Consider the following 17667-nt stretch of genomic DNA (forward strand, 5'->3'; position numbering starts at 1 on the left):
AGTAGTTTACTTCCATTTTGCGTCAAGGTTTTATATCCTGTAAACCATATATGCATATTGGCAGACATTTATTATATTGCCAGTTGCAAACTATTCTTTATTTGGTCATTAAAATGTTTAACAGTATTACACAAGTATTATTTTGTCATGACCTTTTTAGCTCGACTATTATATATGAAATATATATAGTGGAGCTATCCTACTCACCCCGACATATTGCTTTTATATTTGCATACTTGTTTACCAACATGACCCCAACCTATAAACAAGAGCAGACAACTCTATCAAGCATTTTGTCATAATTATGGCCCCTTTTCCACTTAAAATATACAGCAAATGTTAAAGTTTGCGTACTACCCCAAATATTTTCAATGTCCCTTGACATATTGATTTCATATTTTGCATACTTGTTAACCTTCATGACCCCAACCTATAAACAAGAGCCAAAAACTGTATAAAGCATTTTGACAGAATTATTGCCCCTTTTATACTTAGAATATGCATATTATTGATAGATCTATGTTAAACTTTGCGTACTACCCCAAATATTTTCTATATCCTTTGACATATTGCTTTTATATTTTGCATACTTGTTTGCCAACATGACACCAACCTATAAACAAAAGCAGACAACTCTATCAAGCATTTTGTCATAATTATGGCCCCTTTTCCACTTAGAATATGCAGCAAATGTTAAAGTTTGCATACTACCCCAAATATTTTTAATGTCCCTTTACATCTTGCTTTGATATTTTTATGTCCCCCACTATAGTAGTGGGGGACATATTGTTTTTGCCCTGTCTGTTGGTTGGTTGGTTGGTTGGTTGGTCTGTTGGTTGGTTGGTCTGTTTGCGCCAACTTTAACATTTTGCAATAACTTTTGCTATATTGAAGATAGCAACTTCATATTTGGCATGCATGTGTATCTCATGGAGCTGCACATTTTGAGTGGTAAAAGGTCAATGTCAAGGTCATCCTTCAAGGTCAGAGGTCAAATATATGTGGACAAAATCGCTCATTTTATGAATACTTTTGCAATATTGAAGATAGCAACTTGATATTTGGCATGCATGTGTATCTCATGGAGCTGCACATTTTGAGTGGTGAAAGGTCAAGGTCATCCTTCAAGGTCAGAGGTCAATATATGTGGCCCAAATCACTTATTTTATGAATACTTTTGCAATATTGAAGATAGCAACTTGATAATTGGCATGCATGTGTATCTCATGGAGCTGCACATTTTGAGTGGTGAAAGGTCAAGGTCATCCTTCAAGGTCAGAGGTCAAATATATGTGGCCCAAATCGCTTATTTAATGAATACTTTTGCAATATTGAAGATAGCAACTTGATATTTGGCATGCATGTGTATCTCATGGAGCTGCACATTTTGAGTGGTGAAAGGTCAAGGTCATCCTTCACAAGGTCAAGGTCATCCTACAAGGTCAAACATCATATTGCATGTGTATCTCATGGAGCTGCACATTTTGAGTGGTGAAAGGTCAAGGTCAAGGTCATCCTTCACAAGGTCAAGGTCATCCTACAAGGTCAAACATCATATAGGGGGACATTGTGTTTCACAAACACATCTTGTTCATACTTGTTTACCATTATGACCCCAACCTATAAACAAGAGCATACAACTGTATCAAGCATTTTGACAGAATTATTGCCCCTTTTATACATAGAATATGCAAATTATTGATAATTCTATATTAAACTTTGCGTACTACCCCCCAAATATTTCCTATATCCTTTGACATATTGCTTTTATATTTTGCATACTTTTTACCAACATGACCCCCAACCTATAAACAAGAGCAGACCACTGTATCAAGCATTTTGACATAATTATGGCCTCTTTTACACTTAGATAATTGAACATTTTGCTTAAATTGCCATAACTTCTTATTTATGATCGCATTTTATTATTACTTTGACAAAACAACACTTACTTGAATACCACAATGGATTCCACCCAAACATACCCAACCCCACGCCCCTACCCAGAATCCCCTCCCCCCAACCTCCCCCCCCCCCAATTTTTTTTATTTTATTTGTTTTTAAAACATCATCTAATAAATTACCACACCCCACATTATATCCCCCTCTCACACCCCCCCCCCCCCCTACCCCCCCAACCTCCGCCCCCCCCATCTTTTTTTTTTTAACATTGTCTAATAAAGTACCTACCACCCACCCCCCACATCTAGATACCATAATACCACCCCTCTCACCCCCACCCCCCCCCACCCCCCCCCCCCCCCCCCCCCCCCCCGCAATTTTTTTTATTTTTCCTTTTTTTTATTTTTGAAAGATCGTCTAATAAATGACCACACCCCACATTATACCCCCTCTCGACCCCCCCCCCCAAAAAAAAAAATAATTTTTTTTCCTTTTTTTATTTTTGAAAGATCGTCTAATAAATTATTGAATATGAACATTTTCCCCATGATGGCTTATGTGATACTGTCAAGCACTCGAATAGTTGAGCGCGCTGTCCTCTGACAGCTCTTGTTGCTTTTATTGTTGTTAAATATAAATCTACTTGATGCAAATAGGGCTAAAATTTTGCTCCAAATTTTTACCGTTAAAATGGCATCAAAAAGGCATGTGTAAGTTACTTCAGATAAATTAGAATAAAACTGTGTGTTCATTTAAATATGTTGCCATGTAATGCCGTGGATTCATAAAAATTGGGCATTTCTGTTTGTTTTATTGTCCCCCACTATAGTAGTGGGGGACATATTGTTTTTGCCCTGTCTGTTGGTCTGTTGGACTGTACGTTGGTCTGTTTGCGCCCACTTTAACATTTTGCAATAACTTTTGCTATATTGAAGATAGCAACTTCATATTTGGCATGCATGTGTATCTCATGAAGCTGCACATTTTGAGTGGTGAAAGGTCAAGGTCAAGGTCATCCTTCAAGGTCAGAGGTCAAATATATGTGGCCAAAATCGCTAATTTTATGAATACTTTTGCAACATTGAAGATAGCAACTTGATATTTGGCATGCATGTGTATCTCATGGAGCTGCACATTTTGAGTGGTGAAAGGTCAAGGTCAAGGTCATCCTTCAAGGTCAGAGGTCAAATATATGTGGCCCAAATCGCTTATTTTATTAATACTTTTGCAATATTGAAGATAGCAACTTGATATTTGGCATGCATGTGTATCTCATGGAGCTGCACATTTTGAGTGGTGAAAGGTCAAGGTCATCCTTCACAAGGTCAAGGTCATCCTTCAAGGTCAAACATCATATAGGGGGACATTGTGTTTCACAAACACATCTTGTTAAATTTGTGTTTTTTTTTTCATATATATAAATTAACTTATATCACCTTTGGAAATAAAGGTTCGTTGAATATTTGACTTTGTGGTTGAGCAGATCCACGAGAATCTAAGAAAATTACGTGACGAATAATATTAGATTCACAGTAAAAAGAGATACCCTTGTTTAATAAAATGAATTGCATTTGTATTTTGTAGTTGACATAATATTCCATTCTGTTACAGATTCCTTATATATAAGCACTTTTATCCATGTATTTTGTGAATGACAAAATATTCCATTCTGTTATAGGTTTCTTATATATGAGCCCTTTTATCCACAAATTTTTGACCGCCACCCAGTATGTTGCCCCCCTGATGGCGAACTTTGACACAATCACCGGGGGAGAGAACTCTAGTGTTATTTTCAAGCAAGTTGGTAAGAGTTACCTTCCTTATTTGCTTATTTACCATGACACTTATATGTTAGTCGTCTCGTTTTTCTTTGTAGGTTTTCTGTATATGAGTCCGTTTTTGCATCAGTGGCTGACCGCTACACAGTACATTGCGCCCTTGATGGCCAATTTCGATACACAAATCGGAAATAGTTCGGAGGTTGCTTTTCAGTCGTTTGGTGAGTTTGGAGGATGCACCTTACTGTAGTCACACCTCTCGTAACAAATCTCTGTTGTTGCTGTGGTTACTGTGTAACATTCAGTTCTTGGAGTAACACGCTATTATTTGAGAATACTGTACCAAACATAGAGAAGGCAGTTAATTATTCTAAATTAAAATGTTTCAAGTGCATTTAGTTGCTCATTAAATTTTCACTGTTGACATAAATGACTGCATAGGTGAAATTTAGTTAATAGCGTTAATATGCACTTGAACACCCTGGAAAAAAAAAAAAAAAGACAGTCACCGTTTTTGCATCCATGATTGAGGTCTGATCGAAGTATTATTAAAAAAAGTAATTACTAGGTTGAAAATATATTGATGAAGACAAAATTCATAAATACAGAGAAAATGTTGTTAGAGTTTTGTCTTTAAGAGCATTTGTATATCAAAAAATATATATATGCAGTTTTTAAAAGTGGCATGTTTACAAACTAAAAAGCAGGCTTTCATCAACAACATGATAATTTTAATCAGTTTATTCATGCCCAATAAAGCCCAAGATTTATATTTTAAAAAATTGGAACAATGCACTGTGTTTGGTGACATATTCTATATTCACATGTTTATTTTCTTTAACCATAGTAACATTCTTTGTTGTATTATTCTGCTTGAAAATCATTTTCTTTTTACATCAAGGCTACATATGTAAATAATAAAACTGAGATTAAATTCAAAATTATATTCCATAATGTTTTTGTTTAATCAAAGTTTGTTAAGTGTTAAATACATATAAGATGTGTTCTAAATTGTTTTTGTGATTTAATCTTTTATATTTTTTGCACAAATATAATGCTGCAGCGACACATTAAAAGTGTGTGTAGCAATCTACACAATTAGGATTCACTGTTAATATTGGATTGTAGATATTTGGAAATGTTTGTTTATTTTACTGTAGCTTTGGTGATATTTTCTCTTTCTCAAATGATATTAAAGGGACTGGTTCACAGATTTTCATGTTTTTGAAAAATGTTTAACGCATTCTATAATGTTTTGAATAGTCATAACAATTTAAAACAGAAAAAAAAAGTTAAACACAATTTTTTTGCTGTCCCCTGGGGTTCAAACCGGGGCCTCAGAAAGCAGAAGCTAATGCACTACCACTGCACTGCGCAGGCTTTGTACTTAATCTGCAAACATTTTATTAGTTCTACAGGTTTTTTCAAGTTAAAGTGTTACGCATGCTTAATTATTTTCTCGCTTTTTAAAGGATGATATGTTTATAAAAAAAATCATTTATCTGGGTCAGGCGTGTTATTTGGTTTAAACATAATATATACATTTTTTTGTTTAATCAGTTACAATTATGTTAAAAAACTTCATTTTACCAAACTCTGAACAAGTCTCTTTGAAAATATCACCATTTACTGTGTGTTTAATAATTAGATTTCCAGTTGAGTGACTAACTTGTGAATACTTCTAAATATTGTTGTATATGCTTATAAAGCTTATTTAAATGCATATTTTACAAACCAATTAGATCAGATTTACTCTCACATGAAACAGATGAGTGCTCATTGGTGTTAATTGATTATTTAAGAAAGTACTGCTTTTAATTTATCAAAATTAAGATTTACTTAGTCTAAGACTTTGTTTTAAGTTTATTGATTACACAATCAACTGTAGTTTTACAATAATTGGCATTGCCTAAAGGGTACAATTTATATTGGACACAACAATAAAAGAACAAAAGAATATCTATTATGGTATCATAATTCAAATATAAAATGTTTCAGGGCTATGAAAACTGATATGTTCTGGTATGTGTTGGTTTGTAAGCCCCAAGTTTCTTAATCCCTTGGTTAACATATTCCAAGTCCTATATTGGCCTATCAGTATGAAGCACATCAATGCAATAACTTACCTTAGATGTTACTGCTATGATTTCTGAACCATTGCATCCATACTATCATATCCATGCTGTGATAGCCATATATGTATAGAAAATAAGTTGGGATCAAAACTATGTTATAAACACTTTGACATCAATAAAATTTCAATTTTCATTACCTGGACTATAGTATGAATGTCTTTGCACCAGTACCATGAGACCAATATTCTCACATCAGTAAACCTATATCAATACCCTTGCATCTGTAATATGATATCAATATCCTTGCATCAGTAATATGATATCAATGTCCTTGCATCAGTAATATGATATCAATATCCTTGCATCAGTAATATGATATCAATATCCTTGCATCAGTACCATAGTATCAATATCCTTGTTTCAGTACCATAGTATCAATATCCTTGTTTCAGTACCATAGTATCAATATCCTTGTTTCAGTACCATAGTATCAATATCCTTGCATCAGTAATATGATATCAATATCCTTGTTTCAGTACCATAGTATCAATATCCTTGTTTCAGTACCATAGTATCAATATCCTTGTTTCAGTACCATAGTATCAATATCCTTGTTTCAGTACCATAGTATCAATATCCTTGCATCAGTACCATAGTTTCAATATCCTTGTTTCAGTACCATAGTATCAATATCCTTGTTTCAGTACCATAGTATCAATATCCTTGCATCAGTACCATAGTATCAATATCCTTGTTTCAGTACCATAGTATCAATATCCTTGTTTCAGTACCATAGTATCAATATCCTTGTTTCAGTACCATAGTATCAATATCCTTGCATCAGTAATATGATATCAATATCCTTGCATCAGTACCATAGTATCAATATCCTTGTTTCAGTACCATAGTATCAATATCCTTGCATCAGTACCATAGTATCAATATCCTTGTTTCAGTACCATAGTATCAATATCCTTGCATCAGTACCATAGTATCAATATCCTTGTTTCAGTAATATGATACCAATATCCTTGCATCAGTACCATAGTATCAATATCCTTGTTTCAGTACCATAGTATCAATATCCTTGCATCAGTAATATGATATCAATATCCTTGCATCAGTACCATAGTATCAATATCCTTGTTTCAGTACCATAGTATCAATATCCTTGCATCAGTACCATAGTATCAATATCCTTGCATCAGTACCATAGTATCAATATCCTTGTTTCAGTACCATAGTATCAATATCCTCGCATCAGTACCATAGTATCAATATCCTTGCATCAGTAATATGATATCAATATCCTTGCATCAGTACCATAGTATCAATATCCTTGTTTCAGTACCATAGTATCAATATCCTTGTTTCAGTACCATAATATCAATATCCTTGTTTCAGTACCATAGTATCAATATCCTTGCATCAGTACCATAGTATCAATATCCTTGTTTCAGTACCATAGTATCAATATCCTTGTTTCAGTACCACGATATCAATTTACTTGCATCACTACCATGATAGATACACCCTTACATCAGTTCATTGACAGCAATACACTTGTATCAGTACCTTTATATCAATACCCTTACATCAGTACTATGATATCAATGTCCTTGCATCATTACCATGATATCAATGTAATTGCTTCAGTACTAAAATTATATCAATACACTTGTATCAGTATCGTTATATCAATACCCTTGCATCAGTACTATGATATCAATATCCTTGCATCAGTAACATGATATCAATGTAATTGCTTCAGTACTAAAATTATATCAATACACTTGTATCAGTATCGTTATATCAATACCATTGCATCAGTACTATGATATCAATATCCTTGCATCAGTAACATGATATCAATGTCCTTGCGTCATTACCATAATATCAATGTCATTGCTTCAGTACTATGATATCAATACCCTTTTATCAGTACCATGATATTATGCCATTATATCTGTTTCATGATATAAAATACCCTAGCATTAGTTACATGATATTAATACCCTTTCATCTGTTCTACGATATCAATATCCTTGCATCAGTACCATTATATCAATACACTTGAATCATTAATATTAAAGCAATCAAATTCTCTTGAGATATCAAATTATTGCTTTGAACACTGTATTATGTGAATTGGGAATAAGACATCAATTTGGGAATAAATTGTGTTTTATCAAAAGTGCATAATATGCAGTTTTATATGTTGTATTTATCTAGTTTTACAAATTATAATTAGAACATATACTTGCATGTATAATAGCATCATTTAAATTGATTTTACTTCAAAACTGGATTTTTTATTAATAAAAAAAAAATCCTCATGAAATGAAACTGTGTCCATGCCGCGCATGGACACGGTTTAAAAATACACTTTAAATGATAAAAATTTAATCACTGTTAATGAAAAAGTCATGGAAAATTTCTTATTAAGCTTAAATTATAGATAATATATTACAAAAATATATGTAGATCATGAAATGAATAGTTTTGTTTGAGAAAATCACCAAAATGATGTCCATTCCCAGTTTGATGTCTTATTCCCAATTCACATAATACAGTGTTTTTGGTATCAATGAGTGATATCACCATTTAATCAGTCTGGCTTCAAAACATCCATATCAATACATTTTCAAGCAAACAACCATATCAATACTAATTCATCAAAATCACTATATCAATACTTTTGAATCAAAACCAGCATATTAATACATTTATATGAAAATCACCCTATAAAAACTTTACCATCAAAACCACAATATCAATTCAATAGCATGAAAAGCAAATTATCAATACTTTTGCATCAAAATCACCATATCAATACTTTTAGATCAAAACCACCATATCAATACATTTTCATCAAAACCGCCATATAAATACTTTGTATCAAATTTTACTACTTAGTCATCAAAAGCATCATATCAATACTTCTGGAGAAAATTCCACTTTATCAATACTTTTGCATCAAAACTACAATATCAGGACTTCTGTGTCAAAGCTCACTTTATCAATACTTTATCAACCACCATATCAATATCTTTTCACCCAAACTGCCAGATCTAAACTTGTGGATTGAAATCACCATATTAATACGTATGCACCAAACCACTCAATACATTTGCACCAAAACTCTCAATACTTTTGCATCAAAACCCTCAATACTTTTGCATCAAAACCACCATGTCAATTGTTTGTATCAATACCTTTTATTCCCATCGCCATGCAACAAGTCAAGTTTTTCTATCCTTTGAAAGTATCATAGGCTTTACCATACACTTCTTTACAACTATCAGTAAAATAATAAGACTTGTAATTTCAGACTTTATCAGTCATTAATATTACTATGAGTAATGTTGGTTTATACTGTAATAGTATGTTTAAGACTTAAAAAACAAGTAATTAGATTGTTAATGCATGTGTTATTATTACTATTCAGCCTATATTAAGCATTTGCTCATTTTGTGATAATTTGTTTTTTGAGCTAAAATGTTAAGACACCAATAAACACTTCATTGATATCCCAATATTTGTAATTTCAGAGTTAATGTATTTATGTTTTGGAAGTGTTGATATGCTGTTGTTTTACAGGCTTAACTGAGTTGCTCTTCTGTAACTTAACTATTGTCCTGTTATCCTGTCTATTTCTGCTTGGTTCAATGTGATCAGTATTTGATAGTGACATTACACAACAAACCAAGTAATAAAAAGAAATTTTGTTGGATGATGGAAAGTGGATTTTAATTCACTCGTGATCATAAAAAATACATATTCTCACTCGTGGCTGCACCACTCGTGAAAATATTATTTTATAATGATCACTCGTGAAATAAAATCGATATTCCATCAAATCCAACAAATATCCTCTATATGTCTCCTATCTCATTGATCAAGTTTATACATACAGATTAAATTTACAAAGTGGCCCCAAAAAAGCTTGAAAATTCCTGCCTCAGCCATAACTTTGCAATATATTGATGGATTTTTAAATCACTTTACACAAATGCAAATGATAATACAGTCATAACTTTGTTATATATTGATGGATTTTAAAATAACTTGGCACAAATGCAAATGATCATAAGATGATGTGTTACGTTTTACATAAGTCTCCTTGTCTCTGCAAAGGTTAAGGTCACACTAAGAGGTCAGAGGTCATCCTTCAACATCAAAGGTCAAATATATGGGGGGGGGGAACATAGTTCACAAACATATCTTGTTAAAACCTGTGTCTCTCTCTACCTCACAGGTGAGGGTCACAATTAGAGGTTCAAGGTGCTATTAGGCCATAAAAAACCTTATTCAGACTGTTGCTTTGTTATTCATGATACAATTTTGAAATAACTTAACACAAATGACCATCTTGAGGAGACTCAAATGTGAAGATAACACTAATAGCCTCAAGCTTGGAGTGATTTTCTGTAGATGTTCCATAGCCTCATTTGCAGTATCTCATTATAAAATGCTCACATATTCTAATGAAATCAACTGCTGATGCATGCAATGGTTTTACGAATGTATCCGATGTTTAATGAGTTAACGATCATTGTCAATAAATTGCTTTTGAATATATATAAGTGGGAATTCAAATCCAAATGCATCCATCAACACAGGTAGCTTTGAACAAAGTTGACAAATAATAGTTTAATGTATCCTTTTGACAATTAGGCAAACATTATAATAGAACACAATTGGAAATGAATTTTGAAAGCTTTACCATCTCCCCACTTTAATATAAACAATACATAGCTCTACTTCTCTAATAATTGTAATAATATAAATGTGAATTTATGACGTGCACAATGGAGCACTGTAAAAACATGAAAAACTAGGCAAATTAAAAAAAGACTCAAGAACTGTAATTGTGACATATAAAAAAGAAAGTATGGATTTACCTACACTGGGAACATGGCGCTTTTACTGGGAAATTATGTTAATCAGAAGGAAATATAATTATAATTACTTTCAAGAATTTTATAACGAATAACAATAAGGTCTTATAAATTATAAAAATAATTACAATGCAGGTTTATTTGTACTAGCTGTTATATCCACTAACAAGACTTTTTAAAGGAAGAAAACTAAATAATTAAGTTGCCATGTTTTTGTCATGATGCTCCATTGTATGTGTCAGCTTTTTAACATGATGATTTATGTGTGAATATTTAAAAAAAACTTGACAAGATGTTAGAATACATGCATTTTATATTTTATTAATGTGTTTTAAAATCTGTTGCAGTTATTTTTTATGTTTCTTGTTTTTTTCTATTTCAGCTGTTTGATGTTCAAAAAGCTATTCAAATTTAATTGATTGTCATTTTGTTTATGTCGACTATGTTCTGATAATGACATCAAGTGAAAGGTTTCTGATAATCTTTAATGTTCAACTCCTAAACATAAAGGCAAAGTTGATATTTATGGAAGCGTATATGGTACACCCTGATGCTGTGATGATGTCAACATTCTATGACCCCATGATATGAAAAAGGTGTCATGGCATAAGAAATAACTCATCGTGTCGACTAAAACTATGATGGCAAGTCATTTTCATAAGAGCATGACGCCAAAAATTATGTTGATTTGTTGACTTAGATCATGTTGACCAAATATTTTTTCGGGAAAAGCCGGAAACATTTACGTCGAGTTTTTAACTTAATGTCGTTATGGCGAGTAAAATTTAGAGTGAAAATCCTACAAAACTATGACGACATACCATGCTATTACACATTAAGTCGATATAAATTAATCTGGCATGACCATATTATTAGGGTGTTCCATATACGCTTCCATACTTTGATATAAGATAAAACGGTGTCTCACTTGATTCTTAACGTGGGTGTTTGAGTTATGCTCTAGCTTCCTGGTCATGAGGTTGTCCTTCTGTTTGTTTTCAGCCAACAAATTTGTTGTGGAATGGAGAGATGTTTACCTTCAAGACCAAAATGGTAAGCTGTAAACAACACTAGTTTGTAGAATCTACAGAATAATATATATTAATACATGTATTAATATAATGACAAAACCATTTTAGATTGTGTTCAACACTTTAACCAAATATTTAAAAAGAAATATGTAAGATTATTCGAACGTTACTAATAATGGAATCAAGTCCTTGAAACTCAAATGCATCACTGATTTGCCTAGCCCGACAGTTGTTGCATTTAACCAAATTAATCATTTATTATTCAAGGATACAACAAATAATATCATTGTTTTCTGTCTAAAAAAGGAAAACTTGTTCATCTCCAAAAATTAATGTTAAAAGATGTACCTAACAACATTTTTTTGTGTAGTTGATATTTTATTGTCAATTATAATTAGATTAATTTGTCTTTTCTCAATTTTAAAGCAGAATCCTGAATTTGTGAAATCCATTAAACATTTTCCTGGAAACTAATTAAACTAAGCAAGTATTAAAAAAGAATTGAAGCACACATTTAATGCATCATGTGTCACTGAAATCTTTTCATGTCCCTCAGTCTATACTGGGGGACATATTTTTTTGCCCTGTCTGTTGGTTTGTTGCTTTGTTTCTTTGTTGGTTTGTTTGCGCCAAACTTTTACATTGGCCATAACTTTTTTACTATTGAAGATAGCAACTTGATATTTGGCATGCATGTGTATCTCATGGAGCTGCACATTTTGAGTGTGAAAGGTCAAGGTCATCCTTCACGGTCAAAGGTCAAGGTTGAAGATAGCAACTTGATATTTAAAATGCGTGTGCATCTCATGGAGCTGCACATTTTGTGTGATGAAAGGTCAAGGTCATCATTCAAGGTCAAGGTCAAATGTCAAATATATGGGGGGACATAGTGTTTCACAAACACATCTTGTTGAAATTGCATTTCTTACACATGGATGCATTATAAGTTTTCCATTGTTTTATATTTTTGGTCATTCTTAGTTGTTTAAATGAAAACTTGATCTGGTATGTGGTACAGTACAGCCAACGCGGAACAAACATAATCCTCGGTCACGCCACGGCCAGAAAGTTAGTTCTCGGCGGCCGCGTCGTGTGTTCACGCGGCGAATCGCCAAGGCACGCGGCATCGATCCACCCAAGGGCGCAGCGTCTGTATTAACCTTGCGTACTTTCACGGAATAAATCCGCCGCATACATTCGCTGCGAATCGAGTGCAAAGATATACACCTACATGTACATTTGTGTAGCGTCGAAACCTAGATTCACGCTACTTTCATAGTTTATATTTTCACGTTTTAATATGCGGATATGATTTTTATATGATGTTTTATAGACTATTTATATAATATCACTTCCTCAAATATATTCGACACGTAATGCGCCTTAACAAATTATCTTTGAATTAATTACGCACAACTATAAATGTTTTGTTCGATCCTCAAATGAGCATTATTCAATTTGTAATCTGAAACACGCTTCCGAATTTTAATGCTAACGCGACATTAACAATTAAATTCTAGTGTCAAATAAACAGTGCTTTATCCTTTGTATCCTTTGTCTCCTTTGTCAATAAAAAGCGCGCAAAAATTATGTAGACATGTAGAACGTTGCATGAAAAGTGTGGGGGTGTATTTTGTGTTGTATAAAAACATGAACATCACGTCAGGCGATTTATGCGTGTTCAGTGGAAAAAAAACCGCCCCGATTGGACGTTATTTCATCACATCTTTAAATAGAAACAAATGCCAAAATTTATTTGACACTTGAGAAAAATGGTGAATGTTTGATTTCTTGAAATTTATTAGAACTTTTATCGTAAATATTTACAAGAATTTGCTTTAAAACTGGATTATATACGGGATTATCGGAATATGAGTAGCGACGGGAAAAATAGTAAGTATGCAGTAAAAGATACATTAAATTTATTATGATTTTAAATATTAGTTTAATTGTTCTTTTAAAATTTATTGACTAACTAATCATTTTAAAAATATTTTTATTTTATGATGCGCATCGACTCGGCGTTATATCGCGGATCGCGGCTTGCCTCGGCATGTCTTGGCGGACAGATATGCGAAGCAATGCGGCGAAATGCGACTTACCGCCGCAAACTGCCGCGGCTTCAACGGCTGACGTGGCATCGACTCATTTCGCCTTGCTGCCGCGGATCACGCAATATGTTTGTTCCGCGTTTGCTGTACTGTATGTTATCATACTATAAACAATGTGAATTTGAGCCAGTTTAGTGCTTTAACATGGCTTTTGTTGTGCTCTGATTTTAAACAGTTGGTTATTGTTAATTAGCCTCTTTTCCCTTCTCAACCCCAAATCTCTTGTATCACTGCATGTCATATAATGAAGGAAAAACATACAATAACATACCAGATTATCTAAAATACTCAGAGCAATGTTTAATGATTAAAATTGATAAAATAATAGCTTCTAGTATTAACATTTAAAGGATACACTACACTAAGCAATTAATGATGCTCCAAATTAATATTATTTTGCTTTGGGTGTAAGTTTAGGCTTTCTTAAGAACATTTGGGAGTGAATGTAAACTGAAATAATTGGAAGAGGGGACAGGGTAAATGTATGCTAGATGTAAGAGAAATGGGTTGAAGTGAGTGAAAATGGTGGGAGTGGGGGTGAAAATGGCCTGGGGTGGGTTGAAAATGGCTGGGGATGGGGTGAAAATGGCCGGAGGTGGGGTTGAAAATGGAAAATGTGTGAAAAATCTTTGTATGGTTACTGTAAAACCTTTTACAAGAACATTATTAGCTTTTTGTATTTTTTCCACTGAAGATCTTATATTAAAACATCAATTGAGTTTATGATTCCATGTTTTTTGTCCTTGCAGGATCGGGCACATTCCAGTTTCAAGTCATTCTTCACATGAACGGATCTATAGTGTTTGTCTACAAACAGGTATGTGATATTCATGATTTCAAGGTTTTATGGATAGGCAAAATGATATGATTGGGGACAAAAAACATCAACCTGTTCTAATATCCCAGCTGAACCCATTGCAGTCTATGAATTAATTACGATTTTGCCTTTATTTGATCGTGTAAATAAATGAAGTCCAGTAGTAAGCCAATTAATTTTTTTGTTAGGGCATGTTATCATAAACCATTTCTTAGACTTATTGTTAGGAATAAAGCAAAGTCTTGACCCCTCCCTATACCAGCCCCGTGAGATGGTTCATGTTTACTAATTGGGGGATGGGGGTGTATTCATCACTGATATAATAGCTTCTAGTTATTAGTGGTATTGCATTAAACTCCAAGTCTATTTTATGAACTAGGAGGATAGGGGGGGGGGAGGGGGGGTTGAAATCTTTTTTGCGTTTGAAATGTTATATTGACAAAAAGTGTTTGAGCTGTACTTGAACGTTGATGATGCTTGGCTTATTGAATTGAATAGTCATGTTCTGGGACAAATCCTCTTATCAATTATTTTCTGTCAGCCTTGGTATATTTTGCTGGCTTCTTATTATAACTTAGGCGTAAGCACGTTTTGTTGGTCTTCCCATGTCACAAGGAGTACAGGATAAAGATTTTAGATACACAAGTATTGCTTTTGTCTGATCTCCTGGAATACAGAGAAAAAATACCCAGAAGTCAAGCTCAGAATAGGTCTGACACTTATGAGATGGGAAGTTTAATTCTTATTTTATTCTTAGGAAGAAATAAAGCAGTTGGTTAAGCTTGAACAATTCCTTGTTTGTGCTTTTGATACCAGTTAGTACAGTTGTAACGATCAACACCACAGTATTTCAATGATGAAAAAGCAATTTAGTTTTTACAGGTTATGGAATTGGTCTGGGATTCCATTTATTTTAATCTTGTTACTCTGGAAAAAATAAAGCAGTGTATTTAATTTATTATTTGCATGTACATGTTTATTGTATACATGTAAGTATTCTATAAAATGGAAGTATTTCTGTGTGTTTATGAAATTGTAATTTACAATTGAAATTCAAACTTTCGTAGTATTTAAGCATTTAAGATTGATTTAGAATTTTTATGCTATTTGGAAAAAAACAAAATTTGGAAATTGGGTCTGAATCCTTTAACCTGACCCTTTTTAATTGTCAGTTTTAAACGTTTTTTTATATCAACTGAGCGCAGAGTCTTTAATGATGATTTTTCAAATCATGCCCCAAGTGTCAAAACTAGCCATGCACCAGGGATCAGGTGATATAAATAGACTTATATTGTAAATTACCTTGTAATCTCTCAAACGGCACAGGACAGAGTTTTAATATTTTCTTTGTAACATTGTTTAGTGGTACTCTATAAACATTGATCAAATCATTCCCATTTGGTCAGAACTGACCTTGCCCAAGGGTCATATAACTTATAAAGACTTGTGAAGTGAACATTTAAAAATCTCTAGAACAAAAAAGCAAAAGATGTGTAATATTTGGCATGTAGCGTTATAAGTGCTCTTCTTGTTTGTTATGCCCCCGGATCAAATGATCGGGGGTTTATTGTTTTTGGCCTGTCTGTCTGTCATTCTGTCCCAAAACTTTAACCTTGGTTAAACTTTTGCAATATTGAAGATAGCAACTTGATATTTGGCATGCATGTGTATCTCATAGAGTGGTTAAAGGTCAAGGTCATCCTTCAAGGTCAAAGGTCAAATATATGGTTTCAAAGAGGCACAGTGGGGGGCATTGTGTTTCACAAACACAGCTCTTGTTTTTCAAATCATGTACCAGAGGTAAACATTTGCTGTGCCTGTGGGTGTAAATAAAATTGTCATGTTGGTTTTTGAATATCATGTGTTGAGGTATTTAATAACATAATTATAGTGTCATGATGACACCTGCTATCTTCTATGGCAAGTTGTAACCCCATACCCAGCTTTGTGGAGCATAAGCTCTCCAAAGTGTTGTCATACAGGTCACTGTGTCGTAGTGGATATGGTGTCCCACTGTGGGATCATTCTTTAGATCTCTTAAAATAAAGTACTGGTTCTACTCAGGAAACGAACTCAAGAGTGTCTCAAAAACCCTTTGGCTTTTGATGAAATTGAGCTGAAGTAAATAGATAGAAACTAAAGTAAGACATTGTTTATTACTGATTTAAGTTGCATTTATTTTCAGCTCCATAGTGAATGTAGCATATTTTATTATGTTTTTATTATGCCCCCCTTCGAAGAAGAGGGGGTATATTGTTTTGCACATGTCTGTCGGTCGGTCCGACCGTCTGTCGGTAGGTCGGTCCGTCCGTCCGTCCACCAGATGGTTTCCAGATGATAACTCAAGAACGCTTAGGCCTAGGATCATGAAACTTCATAGGTACATTGATCATGACTGGCAGATGACCCCTATTGATTTTCAGGTCACTAGATCAAAGGTCAAGGTCACAGTGAAAAAAACGTATTCACACAATGGCTGCCACTACAACTGACAGCCCATATGGGGGGCATGCATGTTTTACAAACAGCCCTTGTTATATATATATTTCAAAAGGTATTTTTTGCTTACTTATTGGTGTTGTGTTGATTTTCAGCTACCATTACGCGTGTACAATATTTCTGATGTTAATCACAGCGTCAAGGTCGGACTGTCCGATGCATTCTATTATGACACGCTTTACGTTGATGAAAAAGGCATAAGTACGAAAAATAGAGCACCCTGTTTTGTATGTTTTGAGAGCTTTTGACCCCCAAATAATCATAGACACAGGAACCAGATGAGTCTTTTGAAATGCTTAAAAGTGTAATTCAGCCATTTTATGTGAAAATCTGTCATCTGGGTCCTTGCTTAAGTGTGTTTCTAAACCATGCTATCATTTTGATCTGCATACTGCTCTTAGACTAATAGTTTTCATTCATACCAGCTTCATTTCTTTTATAATATGATAATTCTTGAGGTTTGTATTGGTTTATACTTCTGTAGACTGAAAAAAAGAAAAATCAATTAAACATCATGAACATCCTTCTCTATAAAATGATCTTCAAAACAAAG

General features: G+C 33.6%; 1 protein-coding gene across 46 annotated transcripts in view; it reads left to right on the forward strand.

The window, feature by feature from the left end:
- The window catches only part of LOC127862458 (plexin domain-containing protein 1-like), a 146966-nt gene that overhangs the window by 68408 nt on the left and 60891 nt on the right, over positions 1 to 17667 (forward strand). For 43 of the 46 annotated variants that reach the window (XM_052401573.1, XM_052401579.1, XM_052401583.1 and 40 more), the window contains exons 5-8: positions 3581 to 3706; positions 11659 to 11709; positions 14548 to 14615; positions 17210 to 17315. In XM_052401573.1, coding sequence (XP_052257533.1) covers positions 3581 to 3706; positions 11659 to 11709; positions 14548 to 14615; positions 17210 to 17315 — 351 coding nt within the window. Of the gene's footprint in view, positions 1 to 3580; positions 3707 to 3778; positions 3902 to 11658; positions 11710 to 14547; positions 14616 to 17209; positions 17316 to 17667 lie in introns of all 46 variants that reach the window. The other 3 variants (XM_052401574.1, XM_052401576.1, XM_052401577.1) reach the window with 3 other exon arrangements.

Source organism: Dreissena polymorpha, chromosome 16 (genome assembly GCF_020536995.1).
Source record: "Dreissena polymorpha isolate Duluth1 chromosome 16, UMN_Dpol_1.0, whole genome shotgun sequence".
Lineage (NCBI taxonomy): Eukaryota > Metazoa > Mollusca > Bivalvia > Myida > Dreissenidae > Dreissena > Dreissena polymorpha.